Below are 21,319 nucleotides of genomic sequence, written 5' to 3'. Positions count from 1 at the left end.
ATTTTTTTTAACCTTTATTTAACTAGGCAAGTCAGTTAAGAACAAATTCTTATTTTCAATGACGGCCTAGGAACACTGGGTTAACTGCCTTGTTCAGGGGCAGAACAACAGATTTTTACTTTGTCAGCTCAGGGATTCGATCTTGCAACCTTTTGGTTACAAGATCTAGCCTAGGCTAGCCACTAGGCTACCTGCCGCCCCGAACTACAATAAAGATCTATGAAGTTATTTGGATTTTTACAAATTATCTTTGAAAAACAGGGTCCTGAAAAAGGGACGTTTCTTTTTTTGTTGAGTTGAGTTTATTTCACTTTTATCTACTTCACTTGCTTTGGCAATGTTAACATATATTTCCCATGACAATAAAGCCCTTAAATTGAAATTGAAGGTGGGGCCAGGCTAGGCAAGACAGGGAAGCCAGCCCATCCAGATAATGATAACAGTAACATTGTGGTTGGGTGACTCTCTTTCTCTTCCTCTCTGTCAGTGACCGCTGTAGCTCCACCCCTGCGGTGCTGATGTCGAATTTCAAATATCACACCACTCTGCTGATCCCGCCCACATGTAGGACCACATAGAAATAGTCAGAAGTGACTCAAAAAATCTAATATTTCTCCCTGGCACTAGACCTAGACACAGGCGCACAGTAAATCTTCTCTATATACCCAAACAACAGTCATTCGTTTATCCCAGTTTGTTTTAGCTGTGACTGCAGCATCCACAAATATATAGAAGCATCTCTCAGTTGAGTTGAACTAGTGCTGTTCAGTAGGCTAGCTGTCAAACATTTTGCGTGCCGGGTGGTCGATATTAGACCAAGAAGAAACACTTCGAATTGCGTGGAAGCCCAAAGGAGAAAAGATGCTACCGACTCGTGTGGGAATCACCGGGCTGACAGCATGTTGCCTGGTGTTGCTCTCCCACTGTTTTGCTCCTACAGGTAAGGATGTGAAGTCAATTGTATCATGCAAGATGCTTATGATGCGTATTTTTGGGGCTGACTGCAGAGCGGGTTTTGCCCTTGGGATTCTCTGGTATTAACGATCTGACATGGAATTTGACATCTTTAAATTACTTATAACATGACATAGTTGTCAATTGCCTATATTTCAGTGATATTTTTATTTTATGTCTGACATGGAATTGCAAATGCAACCGTGCTGCTCACATAGAATAAATGGCTAAATTGACATTTTTTTTATTAATTTCTGTTTTGGTGCTTACAATACCAGTCGAATGTTCAATTAAACCAATGTTTATACCCTCGTGTCCTAGGCTGAACTTGTAATAGTGGGTTTAGTGCGCAGGAAGGGGGCATGTTCTTGACATTGAGAGTCAAGCGCTAACAGCTTTTCAAGACATTTTCCTTTTCAAAGCCGATTAAAGATGAACTTAACCTATAATTTTCGTTGACAATATGTTTATCTATAAAAGTTCAAATGTATCTATTTCGTCCGTATGAACGGAAGCTATGCTCGGGAAGTCGATTGGCTGTTCTTCAAATAGTATGTAGCCGCGAGCCAATCCGAATGAGAAATAAGCACGTCACATCCGATATGTCAAAGCTGTCTGGTTTTACCTGTGGGCTTGACGCGTTGGATGAAAAAGACGGTTGTCAACGAGAAAGGGCGCGGCAAAAGGGCGTCTAGCCCAGCTTCTATACCGTGTGGCAAGAGGTTATTTAGCCCAGCTTCTATACCGTGTGGCAAGAGGTTATTTAGCCCAGCTTCTATACCGTGTGGCAAGAGGTTATTTAGCCCAGCTTCTATACCGTGTGGCAAGAGGTTATTTAGCCCAGCTTCTATACCGTGTGGCAAGAGGTTATTTAGCCCAGCTTCTATACCGTGTGGCAAGAGGTTATTTAGCCCAGCTTCTATACCGTGTGGCAAGAGGTTATTTAGCCCAGCTTCTATACCGTGTGGCAAGAGGTTATTTAGCCCAGCTTCTATATCGTGTGGCAAGAGGTTATTTAGCCCAGCTTCTATACCGTGTGGCAAGAGGTTATTTAGCCCAGCTTCTATACCGTGTGGCAAGAGGTTATTTAGCCCAGCTTCTGTGCCATGTATGGAGGATATAGAACTTGGTTTTATTTTACACCTGAAGGATAGACTATTTTGCTACAAAATACTGATTGTTGCAGACCTTCTTGATCACTAATTTTATGCATTTGTAGGTTAGATGTAGCTTAATGTCAAAATACATTCTCAATTGGCATTTAAAATCATAGCTTTTGTCTTCAACAATGAAATGTAATAGGCGTATTAATAGATGCATGTTATAAGGATATGTTTATCACCTCAAGCAAAGTCTGCTTCCTTCTTTAGATGTCTTGATATGATAAAAATCCACCAACTTCCTTCACCTTTACTTCTGTGGCCCCCAACCAGCAACCCACAGTAGGAACTAAACACACTATCATACAACTCACATGTCCATTAACTTATTTGCTAACATTATTACAATGTATTACATTGTATTGTATTGCAATGCAATGCATTAACAGCAGTCGGGGCAAATTCCTTATTGGTTTCAGTAGGTAGGCTAAGGGTGAACTTACCGGCCTCTAGGTTAATATTGTGTTGTGTATTAGTCTAGTTGTGGCTCCATTCTGCCACCCCGTTCTACTGTTATCCCTCAATCTTTAAGGTTGCATCCCAAGTTGCAACATATTTCCTTTAAAGTGCACAACTTTTGACCAGAGCCCTATGGGACGATGCCATTTGCGATGCAGACTAACTCCTGCTCCCAGGGATTTGAAGATTAGAACTTTCATCCAATGTTTATAGTTCAAGGTATTCATTAATGTAGCAATTAAATCTGCTGCTGACATGTGCAGAGTGTGTGTGTGTGTGGCCCCCAACAGTAGGTCAGCTGTTACTGTATGTGTGGGGCCCCAATATTAGGTCTGCTGTTACTGTATGTGTGGGGCCCCAGCAGTACTGTAGGTCTGCTGTTACTGTATGTGTGGGGCCCTAGCAGTACTGTAGGTCTGCTGTTACTGTATGTGTGGGGCCCCAGCAGTACTGTAGGTCTGCTGTTACTGTATGTGTGGGGCCCCAGCAGTACTGTAGGTCTGCTGTTACTGTATGTGTGGGGCCCCAGCAGTAGGTCTGCTGTTACTGTATGTGTGGGGCCCCAACAGTACTGTAGGTCTGCTGTTACTGTATGTGTGGGACCTCAGCAGTACTGTAGGTCTACTGTTACTGTATGTGTGGGGCCCCAGCAGTAGATCTGCCGTTACTGTATGTGTTGGGCCCCAGCAGTAGGTCTGCTGTTACTGTATGTGTGGGACCTCAGCAGTACTGTAGGTCTGCTGTTACTGTATATGTGGGGCCCCAACAGTAGATCTGCCGTTACTGTATGTGTGCAGGCTCCAACAGTAGATCTGCCGTTACTGTATGTGGGGCCCCAACAGTAGGTCTGCTGTTACTGTATATGTGGGGCCCCAACAGTAGGTCTGCTGTTGCTGTATGTGTGAAGCCCCAAGGGGCTGTATTAGTTGACACCATGGAGAATAATGGGAAAATCCCTGTAGAGTTGCATCAGTGGTTCTAGAATAGAATAGATTCTAGAATAATTCCCTTATGAATCATGCAGCCCCAAGAGCATCTGATAGGCATCGCATGATGTACATTCTCCTAACACACCAGATCTCTCAATCAGTCACCAGTGGCATGCAAAAACACCCTTAATAACCTCACAATGAAGGTCCAAGTGGAATTGGATGAACTAGTATAAACCAAGTGCAGTTAGATTAACTAGTATAAGCCGAATGCAGTTGGATGAAGGAGTTTAAACCAAAAATGCAGTTAGCTGAACTAGTACAGACTGAGTTCTGTTGGTTTAGCATCTTGACAGATGACCATCAGTGCACATGTCATCTAGTTCTAAATTAATCTGCGGCTATGGAAAGACCAAGCCCTGACCTTTGGCAAGATTTGTGTTTACATACAAACACTTTTCTCGCCGTGGGTGTGTGTTTGCCAAAACAAGCAGAAATGCATAGGCAAACTAACTTAAAGAAACAAGCCTGTCACACACAATGACAAGGGCGTTGATGAGGACTCCAATATTAGCCTCACCTTTGACCTATATGGACCGTCCTCCTGTTGTCATCCAGTGTAGCCTTTCATACACTTCAACTAAAGCTGCAGAGACTGTTGGTGTTGCTGCTAAACAATATAGTCTTTTCAGCTCTAGTTTTACATTGACATTTTGGTCATTTAGCAGACACTCTTGTCCAGAGTGACTTACAGTTGGATCCATTCATCTTAAGATAGCTAGGTGGGACAACCACAAATCTCAGTCATAGTAAGTACGTTTTTCCTCAATAAAAGGAGCTATCAGCAAAGTCAGAGCTAGTAAGGCGGAGGAGTTACGTGCTAGTGTTGTTGCATTACTTAAGATACTCTTTGAAGAGGGAGGGTTTCAGATGGTTTTCTGAAGATGGGCAGAGACTCTGATGTCCTAGCTTCAGGGGGAAGATGGTTCCACCATTGGGGTGTTAGGACAGAGAAGAGCTTTGACTGGGCTGAGGGGGAGGGGGAGCTGTCCTCCTGTAGGGGTGGGAGGGCCAAGAGACCAGAGGTGGCAGAACAGAGTACTCAGGTTGGGGTGTAGGGTTTGCGCCTAGCCTGAAGGTAGGGAGGGGCAGTTCCTCTTGCTGCTCCGTAGGAAAGTACCATGGTCTTGTAGTGGATGCGAGCGTCGACTGGAAGCCAGTGTGGAGTGGACTGGAAGCCAGTGTGGAGTGGACTGGAAGCCAGTGTGGAGTGGACTGGAAGCCAGTGTGGAGTGGACTGGAAGCCAGTGTGGAGTGGACTGGAAGCCAGTGTGGAGTGGACTGGAAGCCAGTGTAGAGTGGACTGGAAGCCAGTGTGGAGTGGACTGGAAGCCAGTGTGGAGTGGACTGGAAGCCAGTGTGGAGTGGACTGGAAGCCAGTGTGGAGTGGACTGGAAGCCAGTGTGGAGTGGACTGGAAGCCAGTGTGGAGTGGACTGGAAGCCAGTGTGGAGTGGACTGGAAGCCAGTGTGGAGTGGACTGGAAGCCAGTGTGGAGTGGACTGGAAGCCAGTGTGGAGTGGACTGGAAGCCAGTGTGGAGTGGACTGGAAGCCAGTGTGGAGTGGACTGGAAGCCAGTGTGGAGTGGACTGGAAGCCAGTGTGGAGTGGACTGGAAGCCAGTGTGGAGTGGACTGGAAGCCAGTGTGTAGTGTGCGGAGGAGAAGGGTGACATGGGAGAACTTGAGAAGGTTGAACACCAGGCAGGCTGCAGCTTTCCAGTTCAAATATATAACAGGTTACATGGAGGACATTTGGGGCTATTGGAAAGTCCATTGCAGACTAGGGGCTGGTGTTTAGTGAGCACGTTCTTTCTCTTCCATCCGCAGCTAAATCAGTGTTGAAGGACCTTACATGGTCAAGTTGTCATCAAGCAGGCAGGCAGTGTTTATTCATAGAACCTGATGGAGATTGGGAGGTGGGGACTCTCTCTATAAAATGTTTCTCACTCTCTCTTTTTCTCTCTCTTTTTATCCCGCTCTCTCTTTCTCTCTCCTTCACTGTCTCTTTCTATCTCTCTCGCTCCGCCTCTCCTCGCTCAGCAGCACGGCTAGATCAACGTGATTTCCGTTGCATGTAGGCAGCCATATGAAGGTCTATTCAGGTCATGGTGTAACTTGGTCATGATGCTAACCTTTTGAAGACGGTAGGCGTACATTACAAGAAGTGAGCACTGTCTGTCTGCAAATAGGGCTTCCTGTATTTCACAGTGAGCCAGCAGCAGTGGATAGGTCCTTACAGGAAATTGGCCGCATCCAACAAGCACCTAACTACATTAAGGCCCTGTCCGGATGGCAGCTGTGGTCAGCTGTGTGTCTCTGCTAAAGGTGCGCGGGTCAGCTGTTTATTCACCAACACCCGCCCGCAATTGCTAATAAGCCATCCACAACCACCAGATTCATTGTAATTCTGAGGCCCACACCCAAACCTAACCCACACATATAGAAAATGCCATATAGGCTACAGTCAGTTTGACCAGTTGTAAGGAAAAAGAAAGCTGTGAAAATGACCGGACCCCAACGTGTTTCTGATAAAATGTGCATCGAAGCCCAACTGAAATCTTATGTGGTTCAAATCAAATCAAAGTTTATTTGTATATAGCGAGGCTATATACAGTAGTGAGGCTATAACAGTAACGAGGCTAAATACAGACACCGGTTAGTCAGACTGATTGAGGTAGTATGTACATGTAGATATGGTTAAAGTGACTATACATACATGATGAACAGAGAGTAGCAGTAGCGTAAAAGAGGGGTTGGTGGGTGGCAGGACACAATGCAGATAGCCCGGTTAGCCAATGTGTGGGAGCACTGGTTAGTCGGGCCAATTGAGGTAGTATGTACATGAATGTATAGTTAGTGACTGTGCATATACTTATTTTCCACCATAATTTGCAAATAAATTCATAAAAAATCCTACAATGTGATTTTCTGGATTTTTTCCCCCTCATTTTGTCTGTCATAGTTGAAGTGTACCTATGATGAAAATTACAGGCCTCTCTCATCTTTTTAAGTGGGAGAACTTGCACAATTGGTGGCCGACTAAATACTTTTTTGCCCCACTGTATGATAAACAGAGAGTAGCAGCAGTGTAAAAGAGGAGGAGGCACACAATGTAAATAGTCTGGGTAGCCATTTGATTACCTGTTCAGGAGACAACAAATATTGAAATACTATCAGATTTTATGATGAGGACAGCACCTCTATAGACGGTATCTAACGGAGCAATGCATTCTCTCAAGAAATCATGTCTCCACTCCTGTTCCCAAGTCCAAATTTAGCCTACATTTGGTTTATAATTTACCTGCAAGAATGGCTTAATTCTGCAGGAGTTATTATTAAGGCTGTGTGAGAGGTTATAGACCTACAGTCCGTGTCCAGATTTCACTTTCCATTTAACCCATCTGAACAGTAGGCTACAGTTCCTTTGACATAGGCCTATTTTAAGTCCCTTCTTGTGACGGTCAAATGTGTATAGTGTCTCACAATCACACAGAACATAGCCAGCACTGCTATCCTCCTCTTTCACCACATCTGTCCCAAACATTTCTTTTCAGGCCCTCCCTTCTCTTTATTTTCAACTCTCCTTTTGCAGCTTTTGTCTTATTGAATGAAATTTCAACCATGTCCTTAACTTTTTCTGCCTGTTTTCCGAAAGCATTTGGCGATTGGCTGTGTAGGCTATTTGGAGTGCAGCTAGGCCCAAAAGCTTCGTCTTCTGCACTAATGCCAGATAGCCTACAATAATAAAAATAAGAAGCCTGTTGATAGAAATTGCACTAGAATTATACATTGATGGATATTTTGAAGGTATTGTTTCTCTTTACATAACCTGCCTGCCACACACATCCGCCAATATTTAATGACCATGAACCCATCCGCCCCGCGGATATAACTGTGGGACTGCGGGTTATGAGTCAACCCCCTCATCACTAGTCTCTGCCTCGCTCTGTCTATTTGTCTCTGCCTCACTCTGTCTATTTGTCTCTGCCTCTCCTCCCCCGTGGGTCAAATTGTGTGGGGATGGCATCAGGCATAGGAAGGAAAATGCGAATCAGGTGACTTGCCGGTAATTCCATTTGCAAGACAGACATGCGGGCAGGCAGGCAGGCAGAGACACCTAAGAATGTGCCGATTGGTGAATAAGGAAGGTTGCTTATAATGGCTTTTTGGTTCTTAGAATCTGATATTATTATGCAATAGTTTACAGGCTGCATGCAGAGCTAGTTTGAATGTGATCTGTTGTAACTAATGAAAAGTACCCTGCTGGTAGAACTGTGTAGATGTGTTAAAGTAACATTCCACTCGAAATACAACAGGATTTTCCCACTCACTTTGTCTGAAGTCAATTCCCCAAGACAATTCTTTTCTGGAGTAATTGTGAAGAAAACCAATGCAATACAATACAACTATTATCCCTCAAGGAAACGCGTCAGAGAAATCTATTTGTTATCTTGATTTAGTTTAGTCACAACCTCATAGACAAATGAAATGCCCATAAGGTGACTCACTGTACATACAGTAACCGTACAGACAGTAGGCGGACTGCATTAAGTGGGCCCATAAGGAAGTTAAGTAGACAGGAACCAAACTTCTATTTTATGATTATGTTTGTTTAATAATAATTAACTGTAACCTGAATAGTGTGCCACAAACAAACTTCCTCCGTCTTCTGTGCTTGGTTACTACGCAAAGTGCATGGCTTAGTTATCGATCAATGATACGCACGACACGCCCACAAATACTCTCAGACGGCACGACACGCCCACAAATACACTCAGACGTCACGACACGCCCACACTGGGAGAGAGGGCTACGTATAGCTATGGCGTGGCCCAACCTTTCCAGCCAGATGGTTTTGGGTTCAAACGTAAGCTAGATTTGGCCTCTGTCGTTGATAACGTCTCACTTTCAAAGCTAGTCAATGGAAAGAGGTTTCCATTCAGAACTGATGGGCTTCTTTTTTTCTTTTTTTTAGATAAATGACTTACAACATCCTGGGAAAATAACTCTCACCCACTGCATTTCAATTAGAGACTAAGTTGAATGCAGTACAAGTCCTCTATTACACAATGTATATCTAATCGTATAGGCTACAAAGAGAGAGTGCAGTACAGTATGCTTGGGAAGGGAGATTTGTGACCCAGAGAGAGAATGGTAGACATAGTTGTGACGTACACTCTAACATACTGTACACACAGATGCCTGTTGAGAGAGTACAGTGGGCTATACTGCTGGAGGTTGAGCGTCTTGTGACCCAGAGAGAGAATGGTAGAGAGAACACAGTATGCAGCTTGAGAGGCTTGTGACCCATTTGTAGATGATGGGACAGAAGATTAGCAGGAGAGAAAATTTAAACACAGACAGAGAAATAGGGGAGAGAGGGGAGAGACAGAGAGAGAGAAAGGGGGAGGGGAGACAGAGAGGATCATGGAAAGAGAGAGAGAGGCAAAGTGCGTGTCGGGGCCAAGTAACGTCTCCGTTTTCACTTAAGAGACTGTATAAGTCTCAGGGCGGGCTAACAGTCAGCCAGCCTTGTAAATGTATCACCACTCTCTCCAAGAACAGCTGGAATAGGATGGGGGGAAACTATTCCTGGAACCTCCACATCTGGTAGTGTGTGTGGGGGGGGGGGGGGGGGGGGGGGGGAGACTCTGTGTGTGTGTGTGTGTGTGTGTGTTGGGTTCACTGGAAACACAGCCACAGTCTTGGCGGTTACAGTGCCTGTGTAAGCATTTGAGGCGAGGGGTTCAGCAGTCGTTTTTTCCCATGAAAAGCCCTGATTGATCAAGTCAGGCCAACATTTCTCAATACAAGATCGTCTTATGATATTACAGTCCCACATCTCTACATGAAGGTGTGAGCATTGGTGACATCACATACCAATAGACGGAGCAAGCAACCTCTATCTTCTGAATCTACTTCGCTAACTCTCTGTGTAGCAACCGACTTTACGACTTGAGTCATGCTGGTGTCGGTTACTACTACAAGTGTCAACAATTGACAGCTTGAGTTCAGAAAATTCCTGGTGTTGTATCCGGTTGTGCCCCACCTCCCCCTGTTGCTCTCACTAGTGCTCTTGTTATGAGTATTTTGAGGAATGTTCCTCAAGGGCCAATCAGCAGCGGGTGGTGTGATTATGACTCCTCCCCCCTTCCATTGTCTTAAAGAGACAGCCTCAGGCTCTGACTCATACTCTGTTGCCTCAGGCACAGTGGAATTTGACAGTGGAGGGAGATAAACTGACTTAGTGACCAAGACCTTGCAGAATATTGAAGGCTCCATGCTAGCTTTACCTGATGGCTCTCACTTCCTTGTTGAAGACATCTTCACTTTGATTGGTCAGATGAGTTCAATGAGGTTGTGACCTCAGCAACCCAAAATAAACTGGGCGGTTTTGGGGTTAAATCTCATTTCACTGTTGAATAGGCTAGTCAAACAGTGGCGTGGTATTCATTCATAGGCCTACTGGCAGAAACTATAAGTGAGGAAAAAATGTATTTCCTTGCTCAAGTCTGCACAGTAGGTCTATAAGTTGTTTAACTTTCCCTTACCGGATGCTGTATATGTGGGCCAATGGTGTGTGCGCGTGAGTTGACACTTGTGTGTGTCCTGTTTTGGCAACATCTTGTCCTGCACTAATTTCCTTCATTTGAAGGTTTACATGAGAAACGCACAAACAGTAGTTGCCAAGCAACAGTCTTGAGTGCATAACAAAATGGCCGTCAAGTTCTCACTGTCTGCTGAAAGACCATGAGATGCAGTAGCTCCAGTGTGTGAACGATAAGAGATAAGTCTCTCCCATGGGGAAACTCCTTCACTTCCTGTTTAGAAATGCTCCATATTGTGGTCTTTTTACCTCATATCCTGTTCCTTTATCTTTGGACTCTCACTACTGTAGCTCTTATCACACATAATTGCTGGTCCCAGAGGGGCACTACAAAACATTGTAGAGGATGTGTTCTTCTCACCAACAACTAGATATAATCCCAATCTTAATGGCCGTCAGATGACTGCCCTCTGTTGTCAGCGAGCGTTGTTGAACATGAACTAACCGAGGGAAGTTACTTAGTTATATGTTAGTTAACATCCGTCACTACTACAGACCTATTCTATCCTCTGCGTGAGCCTAATGTTATGTGGTACTAGTGTCGCATGACAGAAAATATGTATAATTAATTATTGCCCTATATTGTAAAAACTTACTGAGTCTGTATCAAGTACACTCTGTTAAACTGTCTACCTTGTATATTTTAGGCAGTCATTGTAAATAAGAATTTGTTCTTGACTGACTTGCCTAGTTAAATAAATACAACCATTTGTTTTTTAAATTACACTATAGTATAGATCTATAAAAGATGAAATGTGTCCTGTCTGTCAATCATTTACAGTTATCCTGTGTTTTTCTTCCCCTAGATGCTGCGTATACATGTGGGACAAGTCAGTTCAGGTGTGGCAACGGGAAATGTATCACCAGCCGGTGGGTGTGTGACGGAGGTGATGACTGTGGTGACAGAACTGACGAGCTGCCAGCCGCCTGCGGTGAGTAACTGACTCTTCCTCCTCTTTTACTCTTCTTCTCTCTCCTCTTTCTTTTCATACTCTTCTTCCTCATCCTTCGTCCTCTTCTTCCTCATCCTCGTCCTCGTCCTCTTCAGATAAGATAGAACTGCTAAGATGTGTCACACAGACTCTAATGTCTCTATCTGTTCATGTCTCTCTATGTCTCCAGAGGCTAAGACCTGCCTGCCCACTGAGTTCAGCTGCGGAGGCCCACTGAACAAGTGTATCTCCGGAACGTGGCACTGTGATGGCAAAGCTGACTGTGACAATGGAGCTGATGAGAAGGGCTGTGGTAAGATAACAGTACGGATGTAGGATCTTAATTTGATCACCCTGTTGCAGGAGAACTTTCCTGCAATGCAGAACATTTAACATTTGTAGTGTATTTGAAGTTTAAGAAGGCTTAGGAAGTTCGTAAATTTCCACTTTGAAATTTGACTCGAAATGTCCATTAATTATAATCCACGTAATAATTCACATTTCCGGTTGCTGCAGGATTATTTTCCTTCTGTAGCAAACTGTCTCAAATTAAGATCCTACATATTTACATTCACTAGTCTAGTCCAATAGTGTATATGCTGTAGCCAACTCTTCTATCGTTGTCATTACACTGCAGTCATCACCATACTGAAGACAAACTGTTCTGTTCAACACTGATTACCTCTGTAGTTAGTGCATGATGATGTATTCACTAACTGGTACAATCACCACATGACTATGGTCCTTGTGTCTACTCTGCACCCATTGACCCCTTAGACAAAAACCTCTCATTCTTTTAGTGACAATAACATTATTTAGAGATATAATAACATCCTAAAGGCACAATAGAGTACAAATACTGTCACCCAGTCCCAAACCTTCCATATCCCTAACCCTCCAGCCCTCGCTCTCCCTTCCTCTCTCCAGCCGCAAAGAACTGCACCGACAACGAGTTCCGCTGCTCCAACGGTCAGTGCATCGCCGTCTCCTTCGTGTGCGACAAGGACAACGACTGTTCCGATGGTTCTGACGAGACTTCCTGTCCCACCGCCACCTGCGGTCCCAACGCCTTCCAGTGTAACAACACTGTGTGTGTCCCGCGTCTCTGGGCCTGCGACGGCGACGCCGATTGTGCCGACGGTTCAGACGAGTGGCCCCAGAACTGTGGCGGGAGGGACACCAAACCGACAACAAAGCCCTGTGGGCCACATGAATTCCACTGTGGGAGTGGGGAGTGTATCCATAGGAGTTGGAGCTGTGATGGAGGCAAGGACTGTCAGGATAATTCAGATGAAACCAACTGCAGTGAGTGGAAGGGTTTTTGACCATATTCAACTCTGCTTCTGTCCTTTCTCTCTGAATTTTTTTTTTTTCCAAAGACAGAAATATGCTTATTTAGTTAAGTGTTTACAAAAACAAATGTTCATGATACTAAACTAAGGGACTCCTAAGAGAAAATCCCAATCGCTTTTTCTTTATGTGTCCATCTGTCTTGTTGTATTGTTTATCTAACCTCTGTCTCTCTCTCTGTCTCTCTCTCTCGGTAGGTCGGCCCACTTGCCAGCCAGATGAGTTTCAGTGTAATGATGGCTCCTGTATCCATGGTAGCCGTCAGTGTGACCGGCAGCTTGACTGCAGGGATCTGAGTGATGAGATGGACTGCAAGAGCGGTGAGGCTCAGCCCTAATGGACACACACACACACCCTATAGCTGTACTACACGTCTAATAATATTCTCCTCTTTCTTATTCTCCCCCCAGTGGATGCGTGTGAGGGCCCGAATAGCTTCAGGTGTAAGAGTGGGGAGTGCATCACCGTGGACAAGGTGTGCAACAGACAGAAAGACTGCCGAGACATGTCCGACGAACCTATCAGGGAGTGTGGTGAGTTGGAACCGTAGAGATATTCTGCGTCCCAAATGGCACCCTAATCCCTGTTTCGCCCGCTACTTTTGACCCTGGGCCCATAGGGAACTCCCTTTACACCCACATACCATTCAATGGAAAACAGAGGAGAGAGACCACATCCCAGCTAGGGAAATATGATGGAGACAACTAGCCAAGTGGTTCAGGCCAGTCTGGTCTGGCCAAACTAGTTATTGGTTGTAAAGAGTGAGGTGACTGGTTTAGTCTTGCCTAAGGGAAAAGGCTGTCATCATGGACATTGAGGATGATGGATGTTTCTTCTAGTTTTCTAGATAGATAGAAGAAATATAACTGATTTCCGGTCTGATTCTGCAGGCAACAACGAGTGTTTGACCAATAACGGCGGTTGCTCTCACACCTGTACCGACCTGAAGATTGGCTTCAATTGCTCCTGTCCTGCTGGGTACAGTCTGGGGAAGGACAACAGGAAATGTGAAGGTGTGTGGAAATAAACGTTAATATGGCACTGAGACTCTGAACTCAGATCAGAAGATTGTAATGACTGAGCTCTAAGTCACTATAGTGACGAGTGCCGGATAAGATCGCAGGACATTGGATTTGGATCAAATCACACTATGAATTGCCACAACTGACCCCTGACCCTATCTTCTGACCTCTAACCCGGTTTTCCTCCTCCTGTAGACATTGATGAGTGTGCTGACCCAGACACCTGTACCCAGATCTGTGTGAACATCCTGGGAAGTTACAAGTGTGAGTGTGAGGAGGGCTATGAACTGGACCCCAAGACCAAGACCTGCAAGGCTGCCACAGGTACGTGTGAGATGGAGGGACACACTAGCTAAGCTACATTCCGACAGCCACCCCAGCATACCACTTAGATGCTTGATAGATTGCTTGCTAGTGTGGATATATGAACAGAGCCTTGGGAGCAATTCTGATATAGTCTGAACGACTTTTTAAATGTGATGTAAATACAGTTAGGTAAAGTGGCAGATCTAATTGTATGTCTTCCAGGTACTGTCCCCTACCTGTTGTTCACCAACCGCCACGAGGTGAGGAAGATGACTCTGGACCGTAGAGAGTACGTCCCTCTCATCCCCAGACTGAAGAACGTGGTGGCCCTGGACATGGACATGCCTGGACACAAGATCTTCTGGTCTGACCTGTACCACAGGAAGATCTACAGGTGAGGACCTGCTGGGGGAAGGTGTGTGTGTGTGTGTGTGTGTGTGTGTGTGTGTGTGTGTGTGTGTGTGTGTGTGTGTGTGTGTGTGTGTATCTGCAAACAGACAATATACAGTATTTGTTAGTTAACAAACATCTATTTTGTCCTGCACCCTTCCCCAGCGCCGACATGAACTTGGCAGGGAACTCCTCCCACCACAACGTGGTGATTGACAGCCAGATGGAGTCGCCGGAGTGTCTGGCCGTCGACTGGATTCACGGTAACATCTATTGGACGGACAGTGTGCTCCAGACCATCTCCGTGGCAACCACGGACGGAACACGGCGAAAGACACTGATCAGCGAAGGACTGGAGAAACCAAGAAGCATCGTGGTGGACCCAGCCAATAAGTAAGAAACTTGGGATTTGATTGATTGATTTTATTAACCTTGGTTTCATCAGTATCATGCTCAATAGGGCGTTGACTGCCATGAAAAGCAAAAAGATAAATCTTCGACAGGATTCTTTTGTTGTCGAACATATTGGAATAATTGAATGAGTGAGGATCTCTTTCGCAACAAGAAACATGGCAGAAGCTCAACGTGTCTGTGTGTGTGTGTGTGTGATTTTCTCTAAAGACCTCCAGATGTTGTGCTGAAGTGTGTTCGAGGTAGGAGTTTTAACTGACGGTACTGTGTCTGTTTCCAGCTTCATGTACTGGACTGACTGGGGCAACGAGGCCAAGATCGAGAAGAGTGGGCTGAACGGAGCCGACCGCGTCGCCTTGGTAACGGACAACATCATGTGGCCTAACGGCATCACTCTTGGTAAGAAGAGTCCACTGATTGGACACTGCAATATAGTGATGTGTGATTGGGCACATTGTAATTTGCTGTCTCGCATGATTCTTATACTCGTATACAGAACAGTTGACATTTTGTGTTGTGTTATTGTTGGAAGTTCTATCATACTGTAGGTGTACATGATTTACATTCAAATACATTCAAATAATCTGCCTCGTTATCAGGCGTGGAAGCATTGTTTATAAGTGAATGATTATACAGTTGGATTTCTCTAACGCTCCCTGCCTCTGGAACAGACATGGTTAACCAGCGTCTGTACTGGGTGGACTCTAAGATGCACACCCTCTCCAGCATCGGCGTAAACGGAGAAGGACGACACACACTCATCTACAACGAGGACAAGCTGGCTCACCCCCTCTCTCTCACCGTCTTCGAGGTAAATAGGGATGGAATGTGGACATTAAGGTCTCCCTAACCTGAGTTCCATCTGGAGTATAGTTATGGGCAGGTCCTAGAGGAATTGTAGGAAGGGAAAGGGAGACTTAACTGAACCAGTAGAGTCCAGTCCATGTGGGCAATGGTTACAATCCAACCTCAGAACCTCCTCTAGATCCCTGGGTCGAGCACCATGGTCTCCCCCCTCTACCCTGGCTGTGGCCCCAGAACCTCCTCTAGGTCCCTGGGTCGAACACCATGGTCTCCTTCGCCCCTACCCTGGCTGTGGCCCCAGAACCTCCTTTAGGTCCCTGGGTCGAGCACCATGGTCTCCTTCCCCCCCTACCCTGGCTGTGGCCCCAGAACCTCCTTTAGGTCCCTGGGTCGAGCACCATGGTCTCCCCCCTCTACCCTGGCTGTGGCCCCAGAACCTCCTTTAGGTCCCTGGGTCGAGCACCATGGTCTCCCCCCTCTACCCTGGCTGTGGCCCCAGAACCTCCTTTAGGTCCCTGGGTCGAGCACCATGGTCTCCCCCCCCCCCCCCCTACCCCTGGCTGTGGCCCCAGAACCTCCTTTAGGTCCCTGGGTCGAGCACCATGGTCTCCCCCCTCTACCCTGGCTGTGGCCCCAGAACCTCCTTTAGGTCCCTAGGTCGAGCACCATGGTCTCCCCCCTCCAGCCCACACCAACCTGGCTGTGGTAGCTTTAATTAAAGGGGATTTCCAGGTTGAGTCTTATACACCAGCTCGGTTTATGAGTTTAGCCATGCAGCTAGCCAGCTTTAGCTGTATTACAGAAATCCATCCATGTAGCTGCTGAATGGAGACCAAACTGATCTTACAGTATCCAGGTCGCTATGTACTGACTATGATATGCTATGTACAGACTATGTACAGTTGGTTAACATTAAGTACTGTATGTACTGACTATGTACAGTTGGTTAACTTTCTGTACAGTATGTACTGACTATGTACAGTTGGTTAACTTTCTGTACAGTATGTACTGACTATGTACAGTTGGTTAACTTTCTGTACAGTATGTACTGACTATGTACAGTTGGTTAACTTTCTGTACAGTATGTACTGACTATGTACAGTTGGTTAACTGTGTGTACAGTATGTACTGACTATGTACAGCTGGTTAACTTTCTGTACTGTATGTACTGACTATGTACAGTTGGTTAACATTAAGTACTGTATGTACTGACTATGTACTGACTATGTACAGTTGGTTAACTGTATGTACTGACTATGTACAGTTGGTTAACTGTATGTACTGACTATGTACTGACTGTACTGACTATGTACAGACTATGTACAGTTGGTTAACTGTATGTACTGACTATGTACTGACTGTACTGACTATGTACTGACTATGTACAGTTGGTTAACATTAAGTACTGTATGTACTGACTATGTACAGTTGGTTAACTGTATGTACTGACTATGTACTGACTATGTACAGTTGGTTAACTGTATGTACTGACTATGTACAGTTGGTTAACTGTATGTACTGACTATGTACTGACTGTACTGACTATGTACAGACTATGTACAGTTGGTTAACTGTATGTACTGACTATGTACTGACTATGTACAGTTGGTTAACTGTATGTACTGACTATGTACAGTTGGTTAACTGTATGTACTGACTATGTACTGACTGTACTGACTATGTACAGACTATGTACAGTTGGTTAACTGTATGTACTGACTATGTACTGACTATGTACAGTTGGTTAACTGTATGTACTGACTATGTACAGTTGGTTAACTGTATGTACTGACTATGTACTGACTGTACTGACTATGTACAGACTATGTACAGTTGGTTAACTGTATGTACTGACTATGTACTGACTATGTACAGTTGGTTAACCTAGTTTTTCTTCCTGTCTCTCTTTTTTCTGGTTTCTCTCATTTGTTTCACAGGAGAAAGTATTCTGGACCGACATGGGTGACAGAGCGGTCATGAGCGCCAACCGCCTGACAGGAAATGACATCACTGTACTGGCGGAGGACCTGATGCAGCCAGAGGACATCATTGTATACCACAACCTCAAGCAGCCCATCGGTATGGCAACGCACGCTTTTTAAAAACATAACAAATCTTACATGAATAACTGTAATTAACTTTAAAAGCTGAATCAGGTGGTCTAACACTCACTCTCTCTCCCCTCTCTCTCCCTTCTCTCTCCCTCTCTCTCACTCTCTCTCCCTTCTCTCTCCCTTCTCTCTCCCTCCTCTCTCTCCCTTCTCTCTCCCTCCCTTCTCTCTCTCCCTTCTCTCTCCCTCCTCTCTCTCCCTTCTCTCTCCCTCCCTTCTCTCTCTCCCTTCTCTCTCCCTCCCTTCTCTCTCTCCCTTCTCTCTCCCTCCCTTCTCTCTCTCCCTTCTCTCACCCTTCTCTCTCACCCTTCTCTCTCACCCTTCTCTCTCCCTCTCTCTCCCTCTCTTCTCTCTCCCTTCTCTCTCCCTCTCTCTCCCTTCTCTCTCCCTTCTCTCTCCCTCTCTCTCCCTTCTCTCTCTCCCTTCTCTCTCTCCCTTCTCTCTCCCTTCTCTCTCCCTCTCTCTCCCATAGGAAAGAACTGGTGCACAGAGAAAAACTTTGTGAATGGAGGTTGTGAGTTCCTATGTCTACCTGCTCCCCAGATCAACCAACACTCCCCCAAATACACCTGTGCCTGTCCTGATCACATGACCCTCGGCCTGGACATGAGGAAGTGTGTGGCAGGTATGTGTTTTCCTCTGTCAAACCCTATGGAACTTTAGAGGAGAAGGTGCAACTACTGCTCTTTATACCCCTTTCCTGCAGTCAAATGACCAGATCGCCCACCTCATGGGTGGAATGTTATTCATATATTCATTATTAATCATCATTAAAATCTGTTTAAGAACAAATATTTTGTAGTTAAAAGCTAGTTCAAAAGCCAATGGATGTCAAAGTGTTAGTGTTTATCCTCATACTCACTGTTCATGGTCATTGAACCTTTTCTCAAACTAACTGACACGTTCTTGTGTGTCTAACCTCTAACCTTTGGTGACCTTTAACCCCGTCTCTTATCTCAACAGCTCCAACAACTACCGCTCCCTCCACCACTCCCAAAACTGCAGCTCCCATCCCTACCAGGGCCCCAACCAAACAGCCAGCCGGCCCCACTTCCACCACAACTACAACTACCTCAACTACCTCCTCCGGCCGCCGGGCCCAGCCTCAGGACCCTGATAGGTCCTCGACCACTCACAGTCCACAGGAAACTGCGGTCACAGGTCAAAGTGGCTATGTTGCCATGCCCAAAGTAGCTGAGGCATCACACCATACTGTGCTCTACATTGTCTTACCTATCAGTGAGTATTTTACCTTGTAGTATCAGCATAATGTCTAGTGCACTGATAAATACAGTAGTACTGTAGTAACCTACTCTCTGTTTATGTATTGACTTACGTGTTGATATACACTGAGTGTACAAACATTAGGAACACCTGCTCTTTCCATGAGACTGACCAGGTGAATGCTATGATCCCTTATTTATGTTATGTGTTAAATCCACTTCAATCAGTGTAGATGAAGGGGAGGAGACAAGCCTTGAGACATTTGAGACATGGATTGTGTACGTGTGCCATTCAGAGGTGAATGGGCAAGACAAATGTTTAAGTGCTTTGAACGGGGTATGGTAGTAGGTGCCAGGTGCACCGGTTTGAGTGTGTCAAGAACTGCAATGCTGCTGGGTTTTTGACTCTCAACTGTTTTCCGTGTGTATCAAGAATGGTCCACTAACCAAAGGACATCCAGCCAACTTGACACAACTGTGGGAAGCATTAGAGTCAACATGGGCCAGCCTCCCTGTGGAAGGCTTTCAACACCTTGTAGGGTCAATGCCTGACGAATTGAGGCTGTTCTGAGGGCAAAGGGGGGTGTAACTCAATATTAGGAAGGTGTTTCTAATGTTTTGTACACTCAATAAAACACATATCATTGTAAAAGTTAAACTAGCTTTACCTACCATACTTTATCAACAACAACAATTACAACAAGAACTGACCTTTGACCCCCTATCTCCTCTCTCCAGTGATGATGTGCCTGGTGCTGTTTGGTGCAGTGTTGCTATGGAGACACTGGAGGCTGAAGAACACCAACACCATCCACTTTGACAACCCCGTGTACCAGAAGACCACAGAGGACGAGTTGCACATCTGTAGAAACCACAGCCAGGACGGATACACCTACCCACAGGTACTGTCACCTAGCAACCCACCAAGCAACCCAGTCACTGTCTTATTACTTATGTAGACTACACGTGTCACCAGGGTTAGAGTTCATTCCATTTAAATTCTCATACTGTGTTAAGATCAATTCCATTTCGATTAAGTGAAATAATGGGATGAATTGCCCATTGTTTTCCTATGTGGAGTTGCAATCCACTTGACCCCAATCCTGCAGGTGTTCTGCAGTGGCTAACAGAAAGCATGTGACCGTTGATTATGGTATAGCCTATGAAATACTGCATGTAGTGGTTTTCAGTGTTGTGTGACTTTGTGTTTATGGTTATTTTCTGTCTCCCCTCACAGAGACAGATGGTGAGCCTGGAAGAAGACCTGGCATGACTAGTAGAAGAAGAAGAACAAGTGGATATGAAGAATTGTATTTAAAGAGAGATTTTTGTTTGAAAAAGTGACAAACATAAACCGATGGAGGTCATTTTAACCCTAATGCTACTGACACGTCCTTTCCAATCCTATGATGATGACCTCATCTCGATGACCTAAGTTCCTGGCTTCCTGTTCCGAAGATTCCGTTCCGACCTCAACACTGTGCTGCCATCCAAGACGAAGAAGAAGGAAAAAAGAAAACTCAGAAAGAATAACTTGGTTGCCGTGGAAACCCACCCCCCAAAAACAAGGAATGGAAGAAGAAGAAACATATTACAAACGGAATCACAACAAAAAAATGACTTGGTAGCGTTGATGTCTCAACACAACCCTGAAGAGAAAAAAAACATCTGGAGGCCATTTTGTCAAACATCGGAAGGACTTGAAAATGAAAGAGCACAGTAAATGCACAGTTGGACTGTCGTCCGTTCTTTCATAATGTAAGACTTCTTACCTAGGTGGCCTGGTCCCAAATGTATGTATTTTAGGCTAACTCCTCGTCAGAGAGATTAATAAATGTCTAAGCACATAAGCACAAGATTTGGTACCAGGCTAGGTCCTGGACCTTGGCCTCTTTGACACAAGGAAGTTCAAAATGACAACCATCTACACACAGCTTCAACCTTGTTTGTTTTTGTTACATATCACTTAGCAGCTCTTTTGTAAATGAGTGTACATTTGGCTACTTAATGTAAAATAGGCAAACTTTTGTTCTAATGTTGCATAAGATTGTGCATAGCACTGTACAGAAGGACGTCTCCTACACTTCCAACCCATTTGATTCTTGAGTTCAGTTGGATCCACTTCCTTTGTCAGCCTGACGAAAGCACTAGAAAACACAATTAGCACGACATGAAGGATGTGTTGAAGATTGTGGGTTTTAAAACAGGCTGCAGTCAAAAAGCTGTCTTGTCATATCTTTTGAAGCTCGAAAACGGTACCTAGTTTGTAGTTTATGGTGTACTTAACAATGGACATTGAGACCTCTGGATGGCCTTACCATCTGACATTGACACATGCACGTGCCTAGTACTTAGCACAGAACATCACCACATCTTAAAGTGGAGACTTTCCCAGGGGGGACATTGAACTATGGTGTGACACTACTCTGAGCTGAAACGTGTGAGTTGTCGGCCTACTCTGAAGATGTGAGTGTGCGCCCTACTCTGAGAAAACGTGTGTGTGTTGTCGGCCCTACTCTGAGATGGAAACGTGTGAGTTGTCGGCCCTACTCTGAGATGAAACGTTGTGAGTTGTCGGCCCTACTCTGAGATGAAACGTG

The 21,319-nt window shown here is 45.1% G+C and overlaps 2 protein-coding genes across 2 annotated transcripts in view; one reads left to right on the top strand and one right to left on the bottom strand.

Annotated features, from left to right (window-relative positions):
* LOC109865841 (kelch-like ECH-associated protein 1B) overlaps nucleotides 1–21,319 on the bottom strand; it is a 520,109-nt gene that overhangs the window by 21,454 nt on the left and 477,336 nt on the right. The gene's annotated exons all lie outside the window — the stretch shown is intronic.
* LOC109886714 (low-density lipoprotein receptor) lies at nucleotides 588–20,219 on the top strand. The gene is made up of 17 exons (XM_031799320.1): nucleotides 588–940; nucleotides 10,977–11,102; nucleotides 11,293–11,415; nucleotides 12,030–12,407; nucleotides 12,650–12,772; nucleotides 12,863–12,985; nucleotides 13,343–13,465; nucleotides 13,670–13,798; nucleotides 14,003–14,174; nucleotides 14,336–14,563; nucleotides 14,862–14,980; nucleotides 15,253–15,392; nucleotides 17,323–17,464; nucleotides 17,969–18,121; nucleotides 18,460–18,735; nucleotides 19,458–19,621; nucleotides 19,957–20,219. Exons 1-17 carry the CDS (start codon nucleotides 862–864, stop codon nucleotides 19,990–19,992), a joined length of 2,634 nt encoding a protein of 877 aa, XP_031655180.1. The 5' UTR covers nucleotides 588–861; the 3' UTR covers nucleotides 19,993–20,219.

This window comes from Oncorhynchus kisutch, linkage group LG20 (genome assembly GCF_002021735.2).
Source record: "Oncorhynchus kisutch isolate 150728-3 linkage group LG20, Okis_V2, whole genome shotgun sequence".
In the NCBI taxonomy this organism is placed as follows: Eukaryota; Metazoa; Chordata; class Actinopteri; order Salmoniformes; family Salmonidae; genus Oncorhynchus; species Oncorhynchus kisutch.
Note: the sequence above shows the minus strand (reverse complement) of the source record. Positions and strands in the feature narration are given on the sequence as shown.